Here is a 25,899-nt window from a genome sequence, read left to right as displayed (position 1 = left end):
TTACAAAAATGTTGAGTTACTCTTTCATCCTTGAAAAACTTTCTTCTCTTGGGCTTTCAGAGCATTCTGCTAGATAAGTTTTCTCCCTACTCTTCTAGCAGTTCCTTCTCAGCCTTTTACAGGTTCCTTCTTCTTTCCCCAACCTCTAAATATTAAGGTGATCCAGGGCTCAAGACTGTGAACGGCTCCTCTTTTCTATCTACACTCACTCCTTAAATGATCCCACTTAGTCTCTTGGGTTTAAATCCATCTGTCTGCTGATGACATCTCAAACCTAACATGTCCAAAATGGAACTGTTCATATTCCTCTTAAAACAGATCATCCTACAGTGTTCCTCATCTCAGTTAATGGCAATTATATTCTTTGACTTATAAAGGGTTATTCTTGACTCCTTTCTCTAGCATCCTACATCTAGTTTGTCAGCAAATCCTGTTGGCTCTACCTTTAAAATACACCTAGAATTCAATACCTCCTCACCACCCCTACTCTTATCATCCTGGTCCAAGATACTACCATCCCTTTCCTAGATCATGGCAATAGTTTCTTCACTTGTCACCTTACAATTAACTTTCCACATAGCAAAAAAAGTCTTCCTGTTCAAGTCAGATCACATCACTCCTCTGCTCAAAACTCTCTTATTGGCTCCCATTTTACTCCAAGCCAAAGCCAAAGCCTCACAATGGCCCACAAAGCTCCACAGGATATCATCCTGTTAGCTTTCTCAGCTCATCTCCTATTTTACTTCCCCTCCTTCTCCCTGCTCCTGCATCACAGGACTGGACGCTAGGCCCAGAACACACCAAACACAGTTGCTGTCACTTCCGCTGAGGGAATAATTTCCTCCTACAGAAACACGTCTAGCTCCCTACTTCTTTCAGACCTCTTTTCAAAAGTCACTCTCTCAATGAGACTTTTTTTTTCCTAATTCAGAAACCATACACTCATCCACAGTGTACAATCAATTGTTCACAGTACCATTATATAGTTGTGCATTCATCACCACAATCAATTTTTGAACATTTTCATTACCACAAAAGAACAAAAATTAAAGTAAAAAAGAGCACACAAAACATCCCATCCCCACCCCCCATGTCTCCCTATAATTCATTTACTTTTTGTCCTCATTTTTCTACTCTTCTGTTCATACACCGGATAGAGGGACTGGGAGCCACAAAATTTTCACAATCACACAGTCACACAGTGTAAGCTATATAGTTATACAATCGTCTTCAAGAATCAAGGCTACTGAGTTGCAGTTCAACAGTTTCAGGTATTTCCTTCTAGCTATTCTAACACACTAAAAACTAAAAATGGGTATCTATATAACACATAAGAATAACCTACAAAATGACCTCTCAACTCCATTTGAAATCTCTCAGCCACTGAAGCTTTATTTTATTTCATTTTGCTTCCCCTTATTGGTCCAGGAAGGCTTTCTCAATTCCACGATGCCAGGGCCAAACTCATCTCTGTAAGTCATGTCCCACATTACCAGGGTGATCTACACTCCTGGGAGTCATGTCCCATGTAGGGGGAGGGCAGTGAGTTCACCTGCCAAGTTGGCTTAGAGAGAGAGAGGCCACATCTGAGCAAAAAAAGAGGATCTCTGGGGGTGACTCTTGGGCACAATTTTAAGTAGGCTTAGCCTCTCCTTTGCAGTAACATACCTCATAAGGGAAAGCCCCAAGAATGAGGGCTCAGCTTTCTAAATTGGTAGTCTCTGATGTTTGTGAGAATATCAGTAATTCCCCAGGTGGGGACGTTTAGTATTTCCACATTTTTCCCCAGTCTCTCAAAGGGGCTTTGCAAATACATTTTTATTCTCTGCCCAGGGCTTCACACAAACCTGTACAAACCAGGGAGATTTCACTCCCTATTCAAAATTCCATGTAATTATGGTGTTTGAATAAACTTACCATACAAGTTAAATTATACAGAGGCCTTTCTTGAACAACCTATATGAAATGTCAACATCCTTAAACATTTCATATCACTCTTCCTCGCTTTATTTTTTAATCTCTAGCACTTTCTAACTACTTAAAGTACTATTTATTTACTTAGTTATAATCTGATTTCCCAACCAGAATGTAAGCTCCATGAGGGCAAGGAGTTGTGTCTCTTTTCTTTGCTGCTGTATCCCCAGACACAAGAGCTGTGCCAGAAACATGGTGGGCACTCTGTATATACTGGAGGGAGATGGTTGAAGCAGAAATGACTGTGAGGAAAGAAGAAAAAATACTTTATGTACCAGAAAATTCCTTCTCTTTTCAGTGTATTTTTGTTTCCCAAGTGTAATAAATGCTTTAATTTTTAGATACTCCTATAAAGAGGTTTTTATTTCCAGAAAAGCATCTTTCCAGTGAGGAAAGAAGAAAATATATATATATTTTTTTCCTCAGGTTAAAACTTCCTTGACTTTGCTCATTAGAAACTAAAGAAACACGGTTCACTCATAAAAAATATGGGGAAAACAGGACTATTATTCCCAGAAAGTCCTTATTCTGTGTGTAGTCTTGTTTGTGTTGTGTATCCTACAGTGTTATTTTCTTAAGGACAGGGATGTTATCTCTTTCTCATGAACCCAAGATATCAGAAATAGCATCTTCAAAGAGTGGATGTGCCCTGAGTCAACACTTGGAGGAGGGCTAAGCAGGAGAGATGCTCAAACTGCAACGTACTTTGGGCAAGTGAGTAATCAACTTTCACTGGGTCAGGCCACTGAAATTTAGGATTTATTTGTTATAGAAGGTAGCATTAACTACCCTAATACAGAGGCTATAAAATCCAACCCTGATTTTCCAGGTAAGGAAATTGAGACCCAAAAATGTTAAATACTAACCCAAAGTCACAAAGCTAATTAATGCTGTTTCCTCTGCCACAAACCAGTTTGCCTCCTGTTGGGAGACTGGTGGTAGGGTTCACAGTGACTGGCCTCTAGTCATCACAAATTTTTATCCTTACAGCTTCTCAACTAGAGAAGAAAGAAGACATTCTTCCTCCAGTTTGAGATAATAGATTTCTGGGTAAAAATTTTAACAGGCTTGGCTTGCCCATCCCTAGACCAATTTTACTCTGCCTAGGGAGATATTCATGAATGATGTTAAAAAAAAAAAAAAAAAGGAAGAATTGTGTCTAAATCTAGGAAAGGAGGAAAAATTGTTGGGCAAGCCCAATTTATATCTCTTAACAGATCCTGAATAGTCACCCCCAACACTGCAAGTAGGTCAAGGAGTAGGTGTTAGAGCTAAAAGGTACTTAAGGGGCTGTGGCAGAGATTGTCCATGTTCACTAATTTCCACGTGCTCCTCCACATTTCCCAGCTCTTCTTGCAATGAGGTTGGCTCTGACTAGTTCTGGAATGTCGGCAGAAGTCACACATGTCATTTTGGGGCTGAGGAGTTAGAAAATGTCTTTCCTATGCTTTCTCTGCCCTGATTGAGAAACTGGACCTCACATACAGTAGGCTGAATAATGCCTCTCCCCCAAACATGTCCATGTCCTTATCTCCAGAACCCACAAATATGTTACCTCAAATGGTAAAAGGAGCTTCGCAGATGTGATTGAGTTAAGGATCCTGAGACGGGGAGACAACCCTAGATTACCTGGGTGGGCCCACTGTAAACACAAGGGTCCTTATAAGAAGGAGGCAGGAGGGTCATTCAGAAAAGGCCATGTAACAACATAGCAGAGATCAGACAGATGTGGGGGCATGATCCAAGCAATGCGGGGAGCCTCTAAAAGCTGGGGAAGGCAAGGAAATGGATTTTCCCCTGGAGTCTCCAAAAGGAATGCAGACCTGCTGATTTATTTAGGACTCCTGACCTTCAGGACTGTACTGTGTTTTTGTATTGTATTGTTTTAAGACACTGAGTATGTGGCAGTTTGTTACAGCAGCAATAGGAAACTAATACACCACAAGGGAATAAACCCAGATTCCCGAGTCAAAACCCCCCAAGCTATAAAGTCCAAACCCCTCATCTTCCAGACAGAAACCTGAGACCAGTGAAGATTAAGTGACTACCCAAAGCTACACTGCCAATTAATAGCAGAGCTAGGATTTTATTTAACAAATACTAACTGGATGACTACTATGTGCAAGGTATCCTACTAAACTAATTATCCACAAACAGCTTCTATTTTCAAGGAGCTCGCAATCTAGAAAGAGATGCTAACAGCAAATGTGTAGCTAAAGGAATAAGCACAGAAGAGCTGTAGTAACCAAGTCTTAGGGAAGCAAGGCTGTTTTTCCAGAGGAAGTGACATTCAAGCTGAGACCAGAGAATGAATATTAGCCAGGAAAAGGAGAACTGTGCATGGTGAAGGGAAATGGAAACACTCGATATTATATCTTCATCTGGGTAGAGTTAGTGGGATAGATCCATATGTACAAATTCACTTAGCTGTAAACTTAAGATCTCTGCATTTTACCTGTTATACCTCAATTAAAAAATCAATTAAATTTAAAAATAAAAAAAGAGTGAATTCAGTTATACCTTTCTATTAGTCAGCTGTTTCTGTAACAATCTTGCATGACAAACAACACGGTGGCCTACAACAAGAAGCATTTATTTCCTGCTCACAGGTCTACAGGCCAAGTGTGGCTCCGCTGGACTCCTGGCATTGGCTGCACTTGGCCTCAGATCAGCTCCATGTATCCCTGCATTCTCCTCAGACCAGCGGCTAGCTAGAGCATCTTCAGCTGATCGCAACAGATAAAGCCAAACCACACAAGTACATTTAAAGCTTCTGCTCACACAACATATGCTAACTGTTCCACTAGCCAAGGTAAATCACACAGTCAAACCCAATATCAATGCAACAAGAAAATAAACTGCCTATTCTGGTGGTAGGCGAAGGGCACAGATAATACGATCGTAATACTATGTAGGAGTGAAGAACTGGGAAGAATATCCACCTACCAAAACACTCAACAGTAATTCTTTAAAACTCTGTGTTATAAACTTGCCAAGCATAACTCCTATCATCTTGATAAGGAATTACTCTGGCTCCATTACAGGCCCAACCAAGATAAAAAATTAAAGCCAGGATTCGGGAGAGGGTAGGAAGGAGTATATTAGATCTTTCTGTATTTTCTACTCATTTTTTTCTGTAAACCTAAAACTACTCTAAAAAATATTCTATTGATTTAAAAAGTAAAAAATAAAAATAAATAAAAGCCAGTGAAAATGAGGGTATGTGGTTTTCTCCAGCCACAGTTACAGCTCAATGCAATGGGGCAGGAAATAATAATAGAAGATGGGGGTCTTCATAATAAGCATTGTTTTAAATTTGTGAATAATATAGGTGAGATGTTCCTTTTTTTAAGTTTACTCAGAAGCTTGTAATGTAAAACAATCTATTAATGAAACAGTATGTACTGAAGGCACTGTATGTGGTGAAAAATGCTACCATAAAAAGATCAATCAGTAATGGACCTCACCCTTATAGAACTTGGTTGTGGGAAAAAACCTAGTAAGAGAAAATAATATATACAAAGGTAAACATTATAGTTCAAGGCAGAAAATAATGGGGATCAAAAATCATGCAATAGAAAATAGGCAAACACTTGATCAGATATTTCGCAAAAGAGGATATCCAAATAGGTAATAAATATTTGAAAAAGTATTCAATCTCAGCGGTCATCAGGGAAATGCATTTTAAAACCACAGGGCAATACTACTACTGTCATACGTTGCAGGTCGGGTCTCTATGGAAAGCAGACTGTGAGAGAGATTTGTGCACAGGAAGTTTACAGGGTTGCTCTCTAAATCAATACTTGTTGGAAGTAAAGGAAGCAAGATGGGGTAGAGAAGAGCTGGGCTGCAATGCAGTCAAAACAAAGGCCTCACCATTTCCATAGTTTGGGGTTGGAGTAGAGAGCTCTGCAGAGTTGTCCCCCTTTAGGGCATTACCAGTCCCTGGAACCAGCTCTCTCCCATCCCCCATCCCTGAAAGGGATGCAAGCTTGGGAAGTCTGTCCTCTCCAGTGGAGGGGAGTCTCCCAAGGGGACCTCAACTGTGAGCTGTCTGTTACCCACACTCTCATTGTCTGTGGGTATCAGATCTTCAGTCTGTCCTAAATGTGGGAGGTGGGGAGCATTTGGGGAATGCACTACAGAGCCCATTACAACTACACCTTCACCAGGAAATTGAAAAGAAAGAAAATACCAAGTGCTAGAGAGGATGTGAAGCAACTGGGACTCTCACACACTGCTGCTAGGAGTATAAATTGATACAGTACAACCACTTGGAAAACTGCTAGTATATACAAAAGCTGAACACAGATGCATATTCTGTGGTTCAGCAATTCCATTCCTATGTATTCTAAAATGTTCACAGCAGCACTATTAGTGAGAGCCAAAAAACTGCAAACTACCCAAATTACCATCAACAGTAGAACAGATAAATTTTGGTATGTTCATACAAGTACAGCCATAAGAACGATCTAAAACTGCATCTATAAGTATAGATGAATCCCATAAACATCATGTTGAGCCAAAGGAGCTAGACCCTAAAGGGTACATACTGCAGAATTCAATTCACACAAGTTCAAAAATAGGCAAAAATAATTTATGCCAAGAAGGAGTTAGGATGGCAGCGGGTACAACCATCCTGGTTTGCCCAGGATGGAGGAGTTTCCCCGGGATACAGGACTTCCAGTGCTAAAGCATGGAAAGTCCTGAGCCAACTGGTACAAGCTGGTCAAGAGCAAACAACAGTTAACTTTGGTAGAGGGTGTAGCGACTGGAAGGAGGCACTAGAGGGCCTTCTGGGATGCTGGTTATGTTGTTTCTCATCTAGGTGCTGATTCCATGGTGTGTTCAGGTTGTAAAAATTCATTGAGCTTTATACTTACGATTTGTGCACTTTTCTGTATATACATATGGAAGTATATATTTCAATAAATAGTTAAAAGAAAACAAACTGCATCTGATCTCAAGGAATTTATAATCTCCCAGAAGAAAAATGATTAAATAGAAAATGTTAGTAACTCAAGAAGAGAGGGGAGGTGAGGGGAGGGAAGGAATAGAAGAGGTTGGGGGTGGGGGAGGAGAAGGGACAGAGAGCCTGACTGACCACTATTACGAGAAACGAAAATTCAAAAGAAGTAGAGAGCAAAGGAATTTTTAAAGAGTCAACAATGCCTAGTAATTTCCTGAAAGATGAAGAGTCTGCAGCAGAACAGTAGCTTCTCTTGACCCAGAATAGTAAGGCTTTTATAAGGTAGCGTTCCCTCACCAACTTTGAATAATAATTTGTTATTTATAAGCGAGTGTGTGTAAACAAGGATATCATCTCCTAGGTCAGAGATCCTATGGTTGCAAACTGCCTCAGAAAACTAAGAGCGGAGGACCTAAGGACCAAACAGACAGAAGGCATCAATGGACTGTCTCCAGAGACTTATGTATTTGCCTACCAGTAAATGGAAAGATAAGGGCCCCCACCTCCCAGGCCCCGTGGAACCAGGTAGAACCTTAGTGAAGGAGGGACTTTGGAAAAAGACAAAGAAAAGGGAGACTTAATCTTAATCCTTAGTTTCTTTCTCCCTGTTCCTAACCACCTCACCCCAATCCCTACCAAACTAACAAAACACAAGCTATGAATTCTCAGCTGCAAGCTCAAGTTCTGAGGGCAAGATTCAAATAGATACCAGACAAGCAGGGAGGGGATCAAGGAAAATCCATTCACGCTGCCCTTGGGAAAACAGACAACCTAAACAGAACTGTCCTTGTCAAGAAAAAATGGGTTGAAAATAAATGACACAACAAGTATTCAAATATTCTACAAGAACAAGATTAAGAAAGGCCTTTGGTCCAACAATCCCACATCTAGGAAACTCTCCTACAGACACACCTGTGCAAATATGAAACATATACAAGGTTATTCATTGTGGCATTGTCTATAATAGCAACAACCAGCAATAACCCAGTATCCATCAATAGACTAGTTGAATAAAATATGATATATCCAAACAATAAAGTAATATGCAACTTAAAAAAAAAAAACTAAAAAAAAAGCAAGAACTCAATATACTGACTTTCTTCTGGGATCTACAGGATATATTTAAAGTGAAAAACAGAAGGTACAGAACAATTATATAGTTTGTTACCCTTTAAATAAGAAAAAGGGGGAATATATATATGTAGTCACTTACATTTGCAAAAAATAATACTGGAAGAATAAATAAGAAATTAGTAAAAAGGTTTCCTTTGGGGAGGTGGAAAGTTGAAACAGGGTGATAGGATCAGAGACGTAAGTGAGACTTCTATACACCTTTCATCTGACTTTCAATCATGTAAATGTATTACCTATTGACTTAGGTTTCCATCAGAAGCAGATCCTTGGACAAGGATGCAACTGCAAATAGTTTATACAGAAAAAGACTGTAGAGTACGAGAAGATAGCCAATAAAGGATGTGTTACTGAGCAATTTACCCCCATGGTGACTATACCTTAATCCCACTGGGGGACTCTGGAAGCCAACACAAAAAACAAGCCTCCAAGGTACCATTTGAGGGGTGTGCAAGGGAACTGGAGTATTTATATACCAACTCCTGCCAACTGCCATCACATATTAGTCGGGAAATGCTCCTCTAAAATGCTAATTCTCAGGGAATTCTGGCCTGCCACCTGCCCAGCAAAGAAAGCCCTCAAAGACAACAAAAGACCAGCAACTGGAAACACAGTATTAACTTCAGTTCAGATCTGAGGGGACAAGGGCAGTGACCCAAAGCATGTATTATTATTCAAAAAATTAATTAAAAATCAAATTATATGCAAAAGAGTCTTGAAGCAACAAAATCCTTCAAATCTCAAATAAATTAAAGAGAAATGAGCTCTCATCTCAAATGAGATGGAACTGGAGATTGAAAAACTAAGATATTCACTAGAAATAGCAAGGAATAAACTCAACATTATAGAAGACAAACAATTAAATGTAAGACAGGCTTGAGGATATCATAAAGAAGGCAAAGAAAAAGTCAAAAGAAACTAAAGATTATAGATAAAAAGATAACAGATATCCAACATGAAAATAATTAATATCCCTGAAAAAATATGGAATGGAATAATTGGAACAGATATATACATATATGTATATGTATTAAAAGAAAACATGTTTCAGATGAAGTAACAGCTGAATCTGAAAATCAGAAAAGATCAGCACGTTCCAGGAAAAACTTACATAAAATTGTGAAAACAGAGACGTATCCTAGTGGATTACTGAGCTTCAAGGACACAGAAAGAGTCCTACAACATCCAGGCAACACAAACAAATCATCAACCAAAGGGAGAGAACCAGGCTGGCCCCTCGGACCTCTCCCCAGAGGACATCAGCAGATCTCACTGAAATGTCTTCAGATACGGAGCATGTCTCCAGGACTTTATAATCAGCCAAGTTAATACAGACATTTGCAAGCATGCCAGGACCTATGGACCTATAAACAAGTAAAAACCCTTCTTGAAAAAAATGTTAGGATCAAATCCAACCAGTGATGAAACTATTCCAAGTAACTGAGAAATGGTGCAGCCTTCCTAAGAAAGGACTTGAAGTAGCACTGAATCTAAGAGACATCTCCAACTCCACATGTCCACAAAGTGTACTTGTGATTTTACTCTACCTGCCTTTTCTGATATTCTTCTCAGTAAATGATAAATTTATACCAGTTGCTTAAGCCAAAAACCTAGGTTCCAACCTTAATAACTCTCTGTCCCCTACGTATTGTATCCAATCCATCAGTCAGTCATGGTAATACTCTCTAAAAAATGTCTCGCACCTATTCACTTCTTTCCATATCTTTGCTACCACTTCGGTCCAAGCCAAGAAATTAAACTGATGTATCAGGTAGGATTCTTTCAGTTACAATTAACAGAAATCTAACTCAACATAACTAAAGGAAAAAAAAAGAGGATTTATTGGCTCATATACTGAAGTCCACAGTGGAGTTAAGTTACAGAGCACAACAGAACCAGGGGTTCAAATAATGTAATCAGAGTTTTATATCCCTCAGTTCTACTTTCCTCTGTGTTGTTCTCATCACGCAGCCTCTAAATATTTGATGCCAAGATGGCCCCCAGGAGCTCTAGGCTTATATTAAAAATCCCAGAGAAAAGAGTGGCTCCTTCCTGATAGCTCTAGCAAAACTCCTAAGGAGGACTCTGACTGGCTGACCGTGGGTTGCAGCAGGGTGAGAGGCGGGAGAGGTACAGGGAAAATGGAGGAGAGGGGGACAGCCCCACCTGAACCATATGGAATGACTGCCGCCCACACACAACACAGAGAGGTTTTCTGTCACCAGAAGAAGAGGGGAGGGAAAGCATTGCCTACTTGCTGAACAGAAAAAAGAGAAATTCTTCTTCCTATATATACTACTTCAAAAATTCTCCTGCCTCACATCGTATACTATCTATATACATTCGGCTCCCTCCCCACAAGAAGACGACTGCCTGGGTTTTGTGCAGTTTCTGCATCCAGCATCAAGGCCAGGCAGCCTGGGTGCTTTGCATTCCTCAGGTCCTGGTACAGATGTGTCCTCCCACAGCCCAGCACTCCAGGCTAAATGAAAACGTGACTGTCCCCAGTCACCAACATACGACGGTGACAAGAAACTTGATTGTATCTACCGTCCTTCGTGGTCACACCTGAGAAGGAAATTGCAGACAATCCCCCTTCTAAGGGACTGCACTGCCTTTGTAGCCCACTTCCTAGTGGTGTGATTTCAGGCAATACCCAGGGAGGTTGAGCAATTTGCTTATTAAACTTTTTTTCTCTTCTGGAAACAAAATTCCAATAAAATACCAGGCACCTTGCCAGTCAATTTTCATTCTATTAACTCCTTAGGCTAGGAACCAAAACCATATACAGTGTACCATCACTAGACTTGGACGTGGGTGGCAGCCATGGGTTCTGTCTCTTACCACGAGCCCCAGTGCTCTCCAGGGTCCTCACTGTACTGCTTCTAGAGGCCTTGTACCTTGACCCCCTGGGGTGACAGTACCTCAGCAGTGGGCTGAGATGTTGATGTGGTTCACTGCAAATGGCCTAATGGAGTTCTTGCAGAAAATACTTTCTGGATGAAAATCCATCATTGTTGGTATAATTCTGACCTAAAGGTGTGCCAAAGCATCCTCAGGAACAAAATGCCTACCGAATAAAAAGCGAGTCAACAGAAGTGGGTGAAAACATCTTATAGACATCAGGCCACAAAGGAAATCTCAAATTCTAAAATGTAGAAATCATACTGACCACATTCCAAGATTACTGCACTAAAACTAAGTATTAATAATAAAAACAGCAAAAACCAAAAGCAAATTAAAAATTCCCTCCTAAACCACAAAATATATCAAAATTGCATTGACAGAAAACTGCATGGACAGGAAAATTCATAACCCCAAACCTTTCACTACTACATTAGAAATAAAGCATCCGACATAAAAAGTTGGGGGAAAAAGTCGGAGAAAACTAGATAAGATGGTTAATTCATTAGGAATATGTAAGATTTTCATTACATAGACTAAAAGTGGCTCAAGAACTAGCTCTGTGCACAGTTACACAACTGTGGAAGCTTCTTATAGTCATCATCATCCGTATCGCCCACTGTTACAAATGTTAAGAACATGTCTGGTGCTTTGGTTTAATGATAGTGCTGCTGGTGATGGGAATGGAAGGCAGTACCTCCTAAACAAAAGCCAGATGTGATCAAATGCTCAGTTTATGTTCCACAGCTCCATTTAGAGGTATTAAAAAACACTATCATCGAAATTCTGGCAGAAAAAGGATCACAGTTATAGCACAAGTGAATATCTCTAGTCTATGACAACCCTCTTCCATTGAAAGAATTGTTTCTACAGTATGGTTGTTTATTTTTTTTTAACACTTTAAATTTCTTAGGAACACAGATACTGTTTTCTAGGTGAAAGATGGAATTAAGAAAAGCAGAAAAGCTGGTAGATGGGGAAATAAAGCCTCTAAAATAAATAATACACTAGCACATCTAGTCAACACAAAAAGTAAGCACACACACACTGACACATTAAGAATTAAAAATGCAAAAATAACTAAAGATGCATAGAAAATTAAAAGTTTTGTATAACTATGCAAATAAATTTGTCAATGTGCCTAAAGTAAGTTGATTATCTAAGAAAACAGAAATTACCAAATTAATCCAGAAGAGATAAAAACACAAATATTTCTTCAAATAACTATGAAGAAATTGGGAAAGTTGCCAGAGTTGTTGAAGCAATGCAAAGACAAATAAGTCAAATGGATGAGTTATTTTCAAATGCACAACAGATCATTCTGATGCTATTTAATCTGAACCATAAGCATAGAGAGAGAGAGAAAACTTACAATTTTAAAAATGTGATTACATAACAGTGAAACCAAAATCAGACACTATGTTTAAAAAAAAAAGCTAATGAAAACCCAATCTCACTGAAGAGAGATGTAAAAATCTTCATAACCCAAAGAATCCAGAAGTACATTTAAAGAATAATACATCATGAGCAAATGGAAGAGTCATTCCAGAAATATAAGAATGGTTCACCATTTTTATGCAATATCTATTAATACAATTCACCATATTAATAGGTCGAAAGAGTAAAAACATATTATCATGTCAATAAACTTCAAAAAGGCATTTGATAAAATCCAACATTTATTCCTGGATGTTTGGAGGTTTTTGTATTCCTTAGAAAGGACTCATCTATAACATGCTAAAAAAAATACACATCTCAAATCAAAAGCAAAGATGCTTTCTGGTGACCACTAGAAGCTTTCACAGTTAAGACAGAACCAAGACGAGAACACCAGTTGCAACATTATTTTTAACATTTTTCTGGAAATATTCTCAGAGCCACTGGGTCCAGTTGTGAGGACTGTCCCCTACACAAGGGCACCTGGCCAAGGGGGTGAGAGAGCAGGGGCTGAGAGTCGGTCTATGTTCCACTCACCAAACCATGCACCCTGGTACAAGGTTGGGTCAGCGGGAGCAAGGGTGCCTTTTGCTAATTGTTCTGCTCAGAGGCAGTGCCTTTATCTAATTGGTTAGCACAGCTGGAGTACATTTAATTAACTGATTGTGGGGCAGTGTGTGTCACATTTTGGCAATTCCTCATACGCACAGTGTGCAATATAGGCTCTTGGTGGCCCTGCACTACTACAGTTAGACGGTTTCATTGGCAAATTCTAACAAACCTTTAAAGGAAGAAATATCACTACTTCTATACAATCTCTTCCAGAAAACAGAAAAAGAGGGAATAGTTGCTAACTTATTTTAAGAGGTCAGAATTATCCTGACATCAAACCCAAACAAAAACATTACAAGAAAGACATGCAAGAAAATAAACTACAAACCAATATTCTTCATGAATGTAAAGGCAAAAAATTGTCAACAAAAAATTAGCCAATAAAATCCAGCAAAATATGAGAAGGATACATCACGATCCAGTGAGGTTTATCCCAGGAAAACAAGGCTGATTCAACATTTCAAAACCAATCATGTAACTCATCGTATTAGGAGGCTAAAGGAAAAAAACCATAGTCATGCCAATGGATACAGAAAAAAAAAATTTGACAAAATTCAGCACTTATTCATGATAAAATGTCTCAAAAGACTAGAAACAAATGAGAAACTCTTCAACCGGATAAAGGCATCTACAAAAAACCTACAGTTAACATGATATTTAATAGTAAAAGATCAAATGCTCTCCCCCTAGACTGGGAACAAGCCAAGATGTCCATTCTCACCAATCCTATTCAACTTCATACTAGAGGTCCTAGCGAGTACTACAAATAAGGCTGGAAAAGGAAATAAAAGGCATATAGATGGAGAGGAAGAAATAAAACTGTTTCTATTTGCAGATTACGTGATTTTCTCAATAGAAAAACCCCAGAAATCAACAACAAAAAAATAATCTACAACTAATAAGTGAGTTTAGCAAGGTCACAACAGTCATTATATAAAAATCAATTATATTTCTACACACTAGTAATGAACAAGTAGAAACCAAAATTTTTCAAAGTACCATTTGCAGTAACACTGAAAAAATGAAATAAAATATATACAGAATCCATATGCTGATGAAAGAAATTTATAAAATAAAATAAATAAATGGAAAGGAATACCATTTTTATGGACTGAAAATTTCAATACTGTTATGATGTCAGTTCTTCCCAAATTCATTTACAGACTCAATGCAATTCCAATCAAAATATCAGGAGGATTTTTTGTAGAGATCAGCAAGCTGACTCTAAAAAATCATATAAAAAGTCAAAGAACTAGTTTCCTCCTCTTCCTTCTTCGCCGCCGCCGCCGTCGCCGCCGCCGCTGCCCCTTTCCCGGCCGGTGGCTGCCGCTGCCGCAGCTGCTGCTGCCACTGCCACTGACTCGGGACCACGAGCCGAGCCGAGGCCGCCAGGAGCGCGAGCGCCGCCCGCCCTTCCGCCTCGCCCGCCGCTCCAGGCCGGGCCGGCCCGGCCGGCGCCCCCCGCGCCCCCCAACCCGCCCGCCCCCGCGGGCCCGGCCTGGCGCGGCCGCCCGCCGCCGCACTCCTCCTCCTCCTCCGGCGCCCCGCGGCCCGCCGCCTGCTCCGCCCGCCCCCCGGCGCCCCCCGCCGCGCCACCCTCTGCGCCCCGCGGCGCCCCCCGGTCCCGCCCGCCATGCCCGGCCCGGCCGCGGGCAGCAGGGCCCGGGTCTACGCCGAGGTGAACAGCCTGAGGAGCCGCGAGTACTGGGACTATGAGGCGCACGTCCCGAGCTGGGGTAATCAAGATGATTACCAACTGGTTCGAAAACTTGGTCGGGGAAAGTATAGTGAAGTATTTGAGGCCATTAACATCACCAACAACGAGAGAGTGGTTGTAAAAATTCTCAAGCCAGTGAAGAAAAAGAAGATAAAACGAGAGGTTAAGATTCTGGAGAATCTTCGTGGTGGAACAAATATCATTAAGCTGGTTGACACTGTAAAGGACCCCGTGTCAAAGACACCAGCTTTGGTATTTGAATATATCAATAATACAGATTTTAAGCAACTCTACCAGATCCTGACAGACTTTGATATCCGGTTTTATATGTATGAACTACTTAAAGCTCTGGATTACTGCCACAGCAAGGGAATCATGCACAGAGATGTGAAACCTCACAATGTCATGATAGATCACCAACAGAAAAAGCTGCGACTGATTGATTGGGGGCTGGCAGAGTTCTATCATCCTGCTCAGGAGTACAATGTCCGTGTAGCCTCGAGGTACTTCAAAGGACCAGAGCTTCTTGTGGACTACCAGATGTATGATTATAGCTTGGACATGTGGAGTTTGGGCTGCATGTTAGCAAGCATGATCTTTCGAAAGGAACCCTTCTTCCACGGACAGGACAACTATGACCAGCTTGTTCGCATTGCCAAGGTTCTGGGTACAGATGAGCTGTATGGGTATCTGAAGAAGTATCACATAGACCTAGATCCACACTTCAACGATATCCTGGGACAACACTCACGGAAACGCTGGGAAAACTTTATCCACAGTGAGAACAGACACCTTGTCAGTCCTGAGGCCCTAGATCTTTTGGACAAACTTCTGCGATACGACCATCAACAGAGACTGACTGCCAAGGAGGCCATGGAGCACCCGTACTTCTACGCTGTGGTGAAGGAGCAGTCCCAGCCTTCTGCAGATAACACTGTGCTTTCCAGTGGTCTCACAACTGCACGATGAAGACTGGGAAGCGACGGGTAATGCGTCATTGATGCTTGCCAATAAAACCAACCAACCAAAACACACATCCTTGAAGGAAAACTACAGTGTGATAAAAAGAAATTGTAATCATTCCTTCTAAATGCAAAGAAGAGTAAAGACCTAAAAGTCTGTCAAAAAGAAAGAAAGAAAGAAAGAAAGAAACTCCCCAGTACTAGTCTACAGGGAGCTGCCGCTCTGGCAGCATGATGATGCGCATAGTTCAGGATCTGAGGGAAGCTCCCTCTGGAATGCATGGGAGATGAGAGACTCGGAGTTGTTGTGCATTACCTGCTTTAACAGGAGACCACTGTTGAATTAACCCCTTCAGTCAACAAGCTCTGAATATCTGACTTCCTGTCTATTCCATTGTGGTCTGGGTTTCCTTTGGTGAGATTCAGGCTCAAGTTATAGCAAAATGTCAGCAGTCTACACTGACACACCAGCCTCATTTGTGAAAAGGAGATATTAAACAGTGACAGTATTTCTTTTTTTTTTTTTTTAAAGCTCTTTTAAAATTCATGTTTTATGTATTTTTTATGACATGAGCTCTCCAGGAAATGTACCTCATCCCTGCAGTTTTCCTCCAAGTGTATTCATATGGGAGCAAACTGTAATCACTTCACAAAAGAGTCCTCTTTGATGTCAGGTGGCATCACTAAACCTTGCGGTGCCACAAATAGGTCATCAGTCTCATTGAAAGTTAGATGCTAAGTGATAACTCAAAGTGTAACCTTTGTCGATTTGCCTAACCATAAAAATCTTGTTGCTATTTTTTCATTTACCCTTTTTTTCCCAGCCTTGTAAGGAAAACAAACCACTTACCAGCACATACCTATATGTGCACCTGTTTTAATGCACCTCTTTGAAACAGACTTTTTGTTCACGCCCATAGCTAAAGCTGGAAAGTCAGTCTTCAGGCAGGTCAGGGAAGGAGAAGAATATCCCATTAGAGTTTATTCAGAAAAGATTTATTGGGTGAAAGTTATATACCCCTCCCTCCTTTTCTTCCCTCTTTTTTATCCCCCTGAGAGAAATAATTTCCTGCTGTAATCAGGGTAACACATTTTTAAGCTCTGATATGTGATGCTTATTGTGATGAGAAAGACAAGTCTTTCGCATGCAAGGTGCTGGAGTTGTGTGGCAAGGCCACTCGAGTGACTGAAAGGAGAGGAGTTTACCAGGGGCTTGGGGAAGGAAGCAGATCTACTGGCACAAAGGTTAAAGGTTTGGATCCATCATGCTAGCCTGTACATTAGCAAAGGAGGCTAGGTTTAAAAAAAAAAAAAAAAAAAATAGGGTTAATTTCATTTTGGGACTTGTCATCAATACAGATTGCAGGTGGGCACCTCAGCCCAGCTGCTCCTTGGAATCCCAGCTGCAGCACCATGCTACCGCTGCGGAGATTTCACACACCTGGGCTAGAGCTAGACGTGTCATCACATCCCACTGTAGGATTTCTTTATTAATTATTTAATAATGCCATACATTTTTACAAAGTTAGTTTGTTTGAAACATTTGTTTACATTCCACATTCCAATAAAATCATATTGGTATTGGTAGTGAGTCCTATCTCTAAATGTAGATACTATTTTTGTTCGTTGGTGTGCAAGAACTTAAAATGCAAATAAAACTCTTCTCTTATTATGGAGTTGAGGTTCCAGAATAAGAAATTAAATAAGATCCAAAGCCAGAAAATGAGTCCAGCTAAGGTTCTCATAACAATTCTACCTGCCTGCATTGCACATTATGTATATTAGTGTAAACATTGTTCTACCTGAAAATTGAAAACGAGACATGCACTCTCAGCCGAGCCTATGTCAATATGTCAGACAGCAAAACTCAGTGTTTTGGATTATCAAAAGCCTTCTGTTGTGCCCTTATAGGCAATTATCGAACTGTTGGCTATTATCAGGGAGGTGTGTTACTGTGTGTCTTTCCTGCTCCCCTACCTCTCATTCTCACCCACTCCCCCTGCCCTGCCTTTGTTGTTGTTGTTGTTGCCTGTCTGGACCAAGTAGAAAGAGCCTGCTGGAGGGTCTTGGTAAGCAGTATCCTCTTGATTCCCCCAGAGGCAATAAAAGCATCTGGAGAGAAGAGTCAGAAGACCTGCCTTTGCTGCTCTCTCCTTTGGTCATGATTTTAGTATGTGCAGATACAGCTAATCTGCCTGGCCTTGGGTTCTGTATGTGAGGTTTGAAACATGAGTAGTTTTTCCTTTTTATTCATACAGTTTCCTTTTGTCGCACCTATGCTTTTTACCCATCTTCATGCCTTAGACTTAGAAAGAACTGGGTGTGAATTGCTCAGTCCCTTCTGAGTCTGCTCTTGACAACTGGACTTGCTAGCTGACCAACTTCGGGCTATTCTTTCCCGAACTGAAGAGAGTTCATTCCAGACCGTCTGTCTCTCACCTGTCTCCAAAACCATTTTGTGCCCAGGGAGACCTAGCTCCCCTGGGATTTTAGAGTATTTACCTGGGTTAGGAGATGGTCTTGGAGAGCTCTAAAAGGTATGTGGATGTGGGTGTGGGTGTGTGTAGGAGTGGCAGTCTAGTCTTATATTTAGATTAGCTGTGGTAGATTTACCCCAATGTCCTTCTTAGTTAGCATATTATTTCTTCAACTCATCTCATTAATTTTTATCAGACATTTTATTTGCTTCATTACCTTATAACACGTTAAAAGTGCCTATGATAAGGACTTGATTATTTCCTAGAGAAAAGCAAAAAAATGTGGGGAACAGGGTAGTGTTACACTATCATCTCAGGTACTGCCTGTGTTCAAGAACATAGACCTGGTATGGTGAGAACAAAAGGTTCCTATGCCAAATACAGATTGGTATACCATAGTTTATCGGCCACAAGTGACCGTAACTGCCAGGTTTTACTTCAGCTGAGAGATACCATGGTGAGAGCAGAACTGAGGAAGTTCAGAGTAATAGATTTATGTATAGCTTGGCAATAGTTCACCCTCCCCTGGATCACATCGGCTGGCCTAGCCCCATCCTATCCTAAGTATTCCTGGGTCTTCTTACCAACTAAAGGAGTATTGATGCCGGACATTCTGTAGCACACCAGGACTCATAGGCTCAAGCAAATGTATTCCCTTGCAGAGAAGAAAGCAAGATAATCTCACACTGATTGATTAGAGGGGGCAGAGGGAGCTTATAATCCTTTGGAGTTTGGGAAGAGTGGCTGGGGGGAGGATGCTGCTTAAAGTAGGAAAGGAACAGTCTAAAGATAGATGTTGAGGAAGGAACATACTAGGGATAAAATTAGGAGACATCAAGTTCATGTTCTGGAATGTGTCCTGAGCAGGATTGGTAACCCGTGGACTGAAAGAAGGTGCTCTCGAGTCAGATGCCGAGTCCCCGAGAGAGCTGGATGCTGTGGGTCTCGCAGTCTGCGCCTACTCAGGGAAATGACTTAGGTTCTCCCAGGTGCTGCATTGATGAGGGTAGAAGCAAACTACTTTGGGACACAAGTAACAGTTGGAAGTTTTTTATGTGCATTGAAGTAGATCTGAAAGAGCCCAGTTAACGGTTTCATTAAATGCCAGTTCAGATTAAATGATTAGTTTGGAAACTGTTGCTGCATGAGCACCCAAAGGAGGAAGCAAACTTTCTTCCTACAAATAAATAGGAGTAGATGGATAATAACTGATCAGAGTCAAGGTTATTTAAATATAAACCCTTTGAAAACAAAAGCAGGGTCCACATGAGCACACAGAGGCCAAAGTTTGTCAGCTTAGTAAATTAAACTTGAATAATGTCCTGCCTTTAAAAATTAAAGGTGGGGAAAGGGAGAGGAGGGGAGGCAGTAGAGAAACATCTGGCCAAGAAAAGCAGTAACATGCTTTTAAACTACATGGATATGTTAATGAAAACAGCCCCAACCACGTATTGACACTGGGAAAAGTGATGTGATGAAATTATCCAGGTGATGAATATTTTTGTGTAGAGACTCAACAGTGTGCTACAAATGTGATACTTAACCCTGAACTGCATGTATTGGGGATTGTTAAAAAAAAAAACATAAAACAATTTTCGTTGAAACAATAAATTAACAGTTTTTCACCTGTTGGCTCTTCTCGATGTACATGGTGACTAAAAAGTTGGGACAGAAATTATGACACCCAGCTGGAAAGCTTGGATAAATCTTCAAGAACCATGGAGCAGACTACTTTGCAGAAAAGCAACACTGCCTGGGTTGTGATCCTTAACAATTGACTACTTCAGACACAGTTGGCCACCTTTCTTTGTATCACTGGATGACTGATAAATGATTTATGTGCTGCTGCCATTAGAGGAAAGAAAAATGCCATGTTAAGTTCTGTTTTCTTAAATAAAAATGTTGACAATAAAAAAAAAAAAAAAAAAAAAAAAAAAAAAAAAGTCAAAGAACTAGAACAGCCAAAATTTTGAAAAGAAAGTTAGAGGACTCACACTACCTGATTTCAAGAGTTACTATAAAGCAACAGTAATCCAGACAGGCGATACCATCTGAAGCACCGGTAGGCAAACTACGGCCCATGGGCCACATTTGGTCCAAGACCTGTTTTTGTAAAGCCTGAAAACTAAAAATTTTTTTTATACTTTTTAATGATTGGAAGAATTGCCCTCAACCACTATTATTTTCTGTTTTTCAGAACTCTGGAAATTAATCAAAGGCTTTCAACAATCTGAGGAATGTTTATTCAAGAAAAAATATGGCTGAGTCTCTGTAAAGGGGAATGGAGAGAAGGCAATAAATGAAACAAGATTGGCTAGTGATGGGTCAATAAGAGTTCACTATGCTATTCTATTTTTGGGTATATTTGAAATTCTCTTTAATAAAAGGTTGAACAATAAAAAAAGGTTACCCTGAACAAAAGAATTCTGTTCTTCTCATTAGATCTGTATTACAAAAAGTAACTGTATTCTCATATTTTTAATTGCATCAATAAAAATATGGAAATTTGTCTCTTAAGCAACTACATATCCTCAATTTTGCCCCTTGGCATGCAAAGACTAAAAATCTGTTATATAGCCTTTTACAGAAAAAGTTTGCCAACTCCTGCACTAAAGGACAGACACACAGATCACAGGAATAAAGAGAAGAAATAGATCCACACAAATATGGTAAACAAATTTTTGACAAATTAATTTTTGCCAATTCAATATCTTTTTAAAAATTGGTGCTGGAACAACTGGACATCATGTCCACAAAAAAAAAAGAGGGGGAAGAAAAAAAAAAAAAACAACTCTGACCTTTGGCTAGCTCACTCCTGCAAAAAAAACCTCCAGATAGGGACCTAAGGGTACACAGACTGAGGAACAGAATGGTGAACTGTGGCGTATGCATACAATGGAATAGTGAGCAACTACGAGAAGGAGTGAAGCTGTGAGACACACAATGAGGTGAATGGATCCTGTACGCAGTATCTGAGTGAGGTACGCCAGAAATAAGGGCAAACACTGTAGTGCCTCGCTGGTATGGACTAACTACAATATGTAAAATCAGAACTGAATCTTAGAACATAGCCTAAAGTGAACATGATTATTGTAATAGTCCCTGGATGGTAAGCTCTTGCAGCGGTCAACTCTATTCCTGAATTGTAATGCTTATCTCTAGACTTTGAGATGCTGATCCCCTAGTGTGGCCTGATTGGTCTCTGGAACAAAGCGTATCTCTGGGACGCCTGAGGCTCGGAGCTAGAGCTTGGCAGATATGAATGTCAGTATTAGTGCATACAGCAACTGTTAAAAAGAAAAGCTGAAAAGGAGCCCAGACTTCAATTGGTGATATGAATGAAGCAGATCTGGTTGGGACTAGGGCAGACCGGGCCAAAGGGTAAAGGTCGAAACTGACTGTGTTTTAAAACTTTGGCTTCTGTGTGAGACCAGGGGAAGAGATGTCTATTTGGTACAGGATCTATATTTTCTAAACAGTATAACTCTACAGTCAGTTTGTTTGAATGCTGTGATTGCATGGAGCTTTGAATAGGAAGTGAGATTCGGTGGGTTGGTATAGGTTAGAGTGAAATAGTGACACATCCCAGGGTAATTTGGGCAGAGAATAAAAAATATATTTACAGCCTCCCCGCCCCACCCTGAGGAGCTGGGGGAAGGTGCGGAGGTGTTGGACTTCCTCACCTGGACTGGTGTTGATGTCACAAACCCTGGGACTGGCGGTTTGATGTGTCGAGCCCTCGATCGTGGGACTTGCCCTTGTGAAGAATGTTACTGCAAAGGAGAGGCTAAACTTGCATATAATTATGCCTAAGAGTCTCCCCCGAGTACCTCTTTGTTGCTCAGATGTGGCTCTTTCTCTCTCTAACTGAGCCACCTCGGCAGGTGAACTCACTGCCCTCCCTACTACGTGGGACCCTACTCCCAGGGGTGTAAATCTCCCTGGCAACGCAGGGAGAATCTGGACCCGGCATCGTGGGATTGAGAATATCTTCTTGACCAAAAGGGGGATGCAAAATGAGACAAAATAGTTTCAGTGGCTGAGAGATTTCAAATGGAGTCGAGAGGTCACTCTGGTGGACATTCTTATGCACTATATAGATAACACCTCTTAGGCTTTAATGTATTGGAATAGCTAGAAGTAAATACCTGAAACTACCAAACTCCAACCCAGTAGTCTGGACTCCTGAAGACGATTATATAATAATGTAGATTACAAGGGGTGACAGTGTGGTTATGAAGACCTTGTGGATCACACTCCCTTTATCTAGTGTATGGATGGATGGACAGAAAAACGGGGATTAAAAACTAAATGACAAATAGGGTGGGATGGGGGGGATGGTTTCGGTGTTCTTCTTTTACTTTTATTTTTTATTCTTATTCTGATTCTTTCTGATGTAAGGAAAATGTTCGGAAATGGATTGTGGTGATGAACGCATAACTATGTGATCATACTGTGAACAGTTGACTGTATACCATGGATGATTGTATGGTGTGTGAATGTATTTCAATAAAACAGAATTTTAAAAAAATAGAAACAAAAAACCTCCAGATGAGTGAAGGATTTTAACACATAAAATTAAATTATAAAAGTACTAAAGTATTATAAGAAACTCTGGGTAAATATTTTTATATACTTACAGTAGAAAGGTTTTTTAATAAGCATGACCTAACCAGGAAACTATAAAGAACATATTGATGCATCTCATTATATAAAATGTAACAACTTTTCTTTGGAAAAAAAAGTAAAAAACCAAAAAAGAACTTGGGGGAAATACCTGCAACACTTTTGCAAAGGCACCTGATCCACTGAGCCCAGGCATTATCTTGACACACTCAATGGAGAATTTCCAAACACAGGAGCAAGGTTCTAATATCAAATGCCTGGTTTACATATTTGAAAAGAAAATAGCAGAATAATATCTACGGAATGTTATCATTTATGGAAAAAGCATAAAACAATACTATATATCTATAGACTAATCAGCATATGAATGCAAAGCATACAAAATGTTAAGAAGTGTATTTATTGAACCAATGACTATGGAGAGGAAACTGGGGAAGGGGATGGTGGTCATAGAGAACTTTAATTTATAGTTGAATTTTTTCATCAATAACATATTCATATCAATCAATACACCACATTAACATAATGAATGGGAAAAAATCACCTGATTGTCTCAATTGATGCAAAAAGTCATTTGACAAAATCCACCATCCTTTTTTGATAAAAAACACTTAGAAAACCAGGAAGAGAAGGAAACTTCCTCAACAGGATAAAGGGCATATATGAAAAGCCCAAAGCTAACATCAGATTCCATGGTGAGAGACTGAAAGCTTTCCCTCTAAGAACTGGAACAAGACAAGGATGCCCAGTGTCACCACTGCTATTCAACATTGTACTGGAAGCTCTGGCCAGAGCCTTAGGCAAGAAAAGAAATAAAAGGCATCTGAATTGGAAAGGAAGAAGTAAAAATTCCCTATTTGCAAATGATATGACCCTATATACAGTCAGTCCCAAAACATCTGCAACAAAGCCACTAAAGGTAATACATGAATTCAGAAAGTGGCAGGAAACAAGACCAACAAGCAAAAATCAGTAGTGTCTCTATACACTAGTAATGACCAATCTGAGAAGGAAATCAGGGGAAAAAAAATACTACTTACAATAGCAACTAAAAGAACCAAATATCTAGGACTAAATTTAATCAAGATGTAAAGGACTTACATGTGAAAAACTACAAAATTCTGCTAAAAGAAATCAAAGAAGATCTAGATAAATGGAAGGACATTCCATGCTTATGGACTGGAAGACTAAATATTGTTAAGATGACAATTCTACCCAAAATGATTTACAGATTCAAAATTTCAAAAGCCTACTTTGTAGAAATGGAAAGGCCAATTATCAAATTTAATTGGAAGAGTAAGGGGCCCCAAATAGCCAAAAACTTCTTGAAAAAGAAAAGCGAAGTTGGAGGACTCACACTTCTTGACTTTAAAGTTTATTACAAAGCCTACAGTGGTCAAAACGGCTTGGTACTGTATACAGGGACAGATAAATAGACACTGAGAGTTCAGAAATAGACCTTCACATCTATGGCCAATGGATTTTTGACAAGGCTGCCAAGTCCACTGAATTAGGAAATAGTCTCTTCAAAAAATGCTGGGAGAACTGGAAACTCATTTGCAAAAGAATGAAGGGGGTTCCTTAATTCACACCATATACAAAAACTAACTCAAAATGGATCAAAGACATAAACATAAGAACCAGGATTATAAAACTCCTAGAAGAAAACGTAGGGAAACATCCTCAGGATCTTGTGTTAGACACTGTTTTCTTAGACTTTACATCAAAACCAACGAAAGAAAAAATAGATGAGACCTCATGAAAATTAAAAACTTTTGTGCATCAAAGAACTTTATCATTAAAGTGAAAAGACAACCTATTCAATGTGAGAAAATATTTGGAAATCACATATCCAAAAAGGATTTAATACCCAGAATACATAAAGAAATCCTACAACTCAACAACAAAAAGACAACAACCCAATTTAAAAATGGGCAAAACTTGAAAGGTGAAATCACTGCCCTCCCCCCTACGTGGGATCAGACACCCAGGGAAGTGAATCTCCCTGGCAACGTGGAATATGACTCCCGGGGAGGAATGTAGACCCGGCATCGTGGGATGGAGAACATCTTCTTGACCAAAAGGGGGATGTGAAAGGAAATGAAATAAGCTTCAGTGGCAGAGAGATTCCAAAACGAGCCGAGAGATCACTCTGGTGGGCACTCTTACGCACACTTTAGACAACCTTTTTTAGGTTCTAAAGAATTGGGGTAGCTGGTGGTGGATACCTGAAACTATTAAACTACAACCCAGAACCCATGAATCTCGAAGACAGTTGTATAAAAATGTAGCTTATGAGGGGTGACAGTGGGATTGGGAATGCCATAAGGACCAAACTCCACTTTGTCTAGTTTATGGATGGATGTGTAGAAAAGTAGGGGAAGCAAACAAACAGACAAAGGTACCTAGTGTTCTCTTTTACTTCAATTGCTCTTTTTCACTCTAATTATTATTCTTGTTATTTTTGTGTGTGTGCTAATGAAGGTGTCAGGGATTGATTTAGGTGATGAATGTACAACTATGTAATGGTACTGTAAACAATCGAAAGTACAATTTGTTTTGTATGACTGCGTGGTATGTGAATATATCTCAATAAAATGATGATTAAAAAAAAAAAAAAAATGGGCAAGAGACTAAAATAGACATTTCCCCAAAGAGGATATACATACAACGGCTAAAAAGCACATGAAAAGATACTCAACATCATGAGCTATCAGGAAAGTCCAAATCAAAACCACAATGAGATATGTTTTCACACCAACTAGAATGGCTACTGTTTGGAAAAAAGAAAAAAAAAAAACAGAAAATTACAAATGTTGGAGAGGACATAGAGAAATAGCAACAGTCATTCATTGCTGGTGGGAATGCAAAATGGTGCAGCCACTGTGGAGGGCAATTTGGCAGCTCCTCAGGAAGCTAAAGATAGAATTACCATATGACCCAGCAATCCCACTTCTAGGTATATACCCAAAAGAACTGAAAGCAGGGACTCAAACAGACATTTACACACTGACGTTCACAGTGGCATTATTCACAACTACCAATAGATGGAAGCAACCCAAGGATCTATCAACCACTGAATGGATAAAC

At 40.0% G+C, this 25,899-nt stretch overlaps 2 protein-coding genes across 13 annotated transcripts in view; one reads left to right on the top strand and one right to left on the bottom strand.

Annotated features, from left to right (window-relative positions):
• LOC119517700 (ATP-binding cassette sub-family A member 17-like) overlaps positions 1-25,899 on the bottom strand; it is a 153,644-nt gene that overhangs the window by 118,072 nt on the left and 9,673 nt on the right. For 6 of the 12 annotated variants that reach the window (XM_037814619.1, XM_037814621.1, XM_037814622.1 and 3 more), the window contains one exon: positions 2,059-2,216. The exons of 4 other annotated variants lie outside the window; for them this stretch is intronic. In XM_037814619.1, the coding sequence (XP_037670547.1) occupies positions 2,059-2,216 (158 nt within the window). Of the gene's footprint in view, positions 1-2,058; positions 2,217-4,494; positions 5,126-25,899 lie in introns of those variants that run through there. 2 more of the 12 variants (XM_037814623.1, XM_037814620.1) reach the window with 2 other exon arrangements.
• On the top strand, positions 14,594-16,548 carry LOC119517702 (casein kinase II subunit alpha'). Its single transcript, XM_037814632.1, has one exon. The coding sequence runs from the start codon at positions 14,661-14,663 to the stop codon at positions 15,711-15,713; it is 1,053 nt and encodes a 350-aa protein (XP_037670560.1). The 5' UTR covers positions 14,594-14,660; the 3' UTR covers positions 15,714-16,548.

This window comes from Choloepus didactylus, chromosome 21 (assembly GCF_015220235.1).
Source record: "Choloepus didactylus isolate mChoDid1 chromosome 21, mChoDid1.pri, whole genome shotgun sequence".
NCBI lineage: Eukaryota > Metazoa > Chordata > Mammalia > Pilosa > Megalonychidae > Choloepus > Choloepus didactylus.
This window is presented reverse-complemented; position numbering and strand designations above follow the sequence as displayed.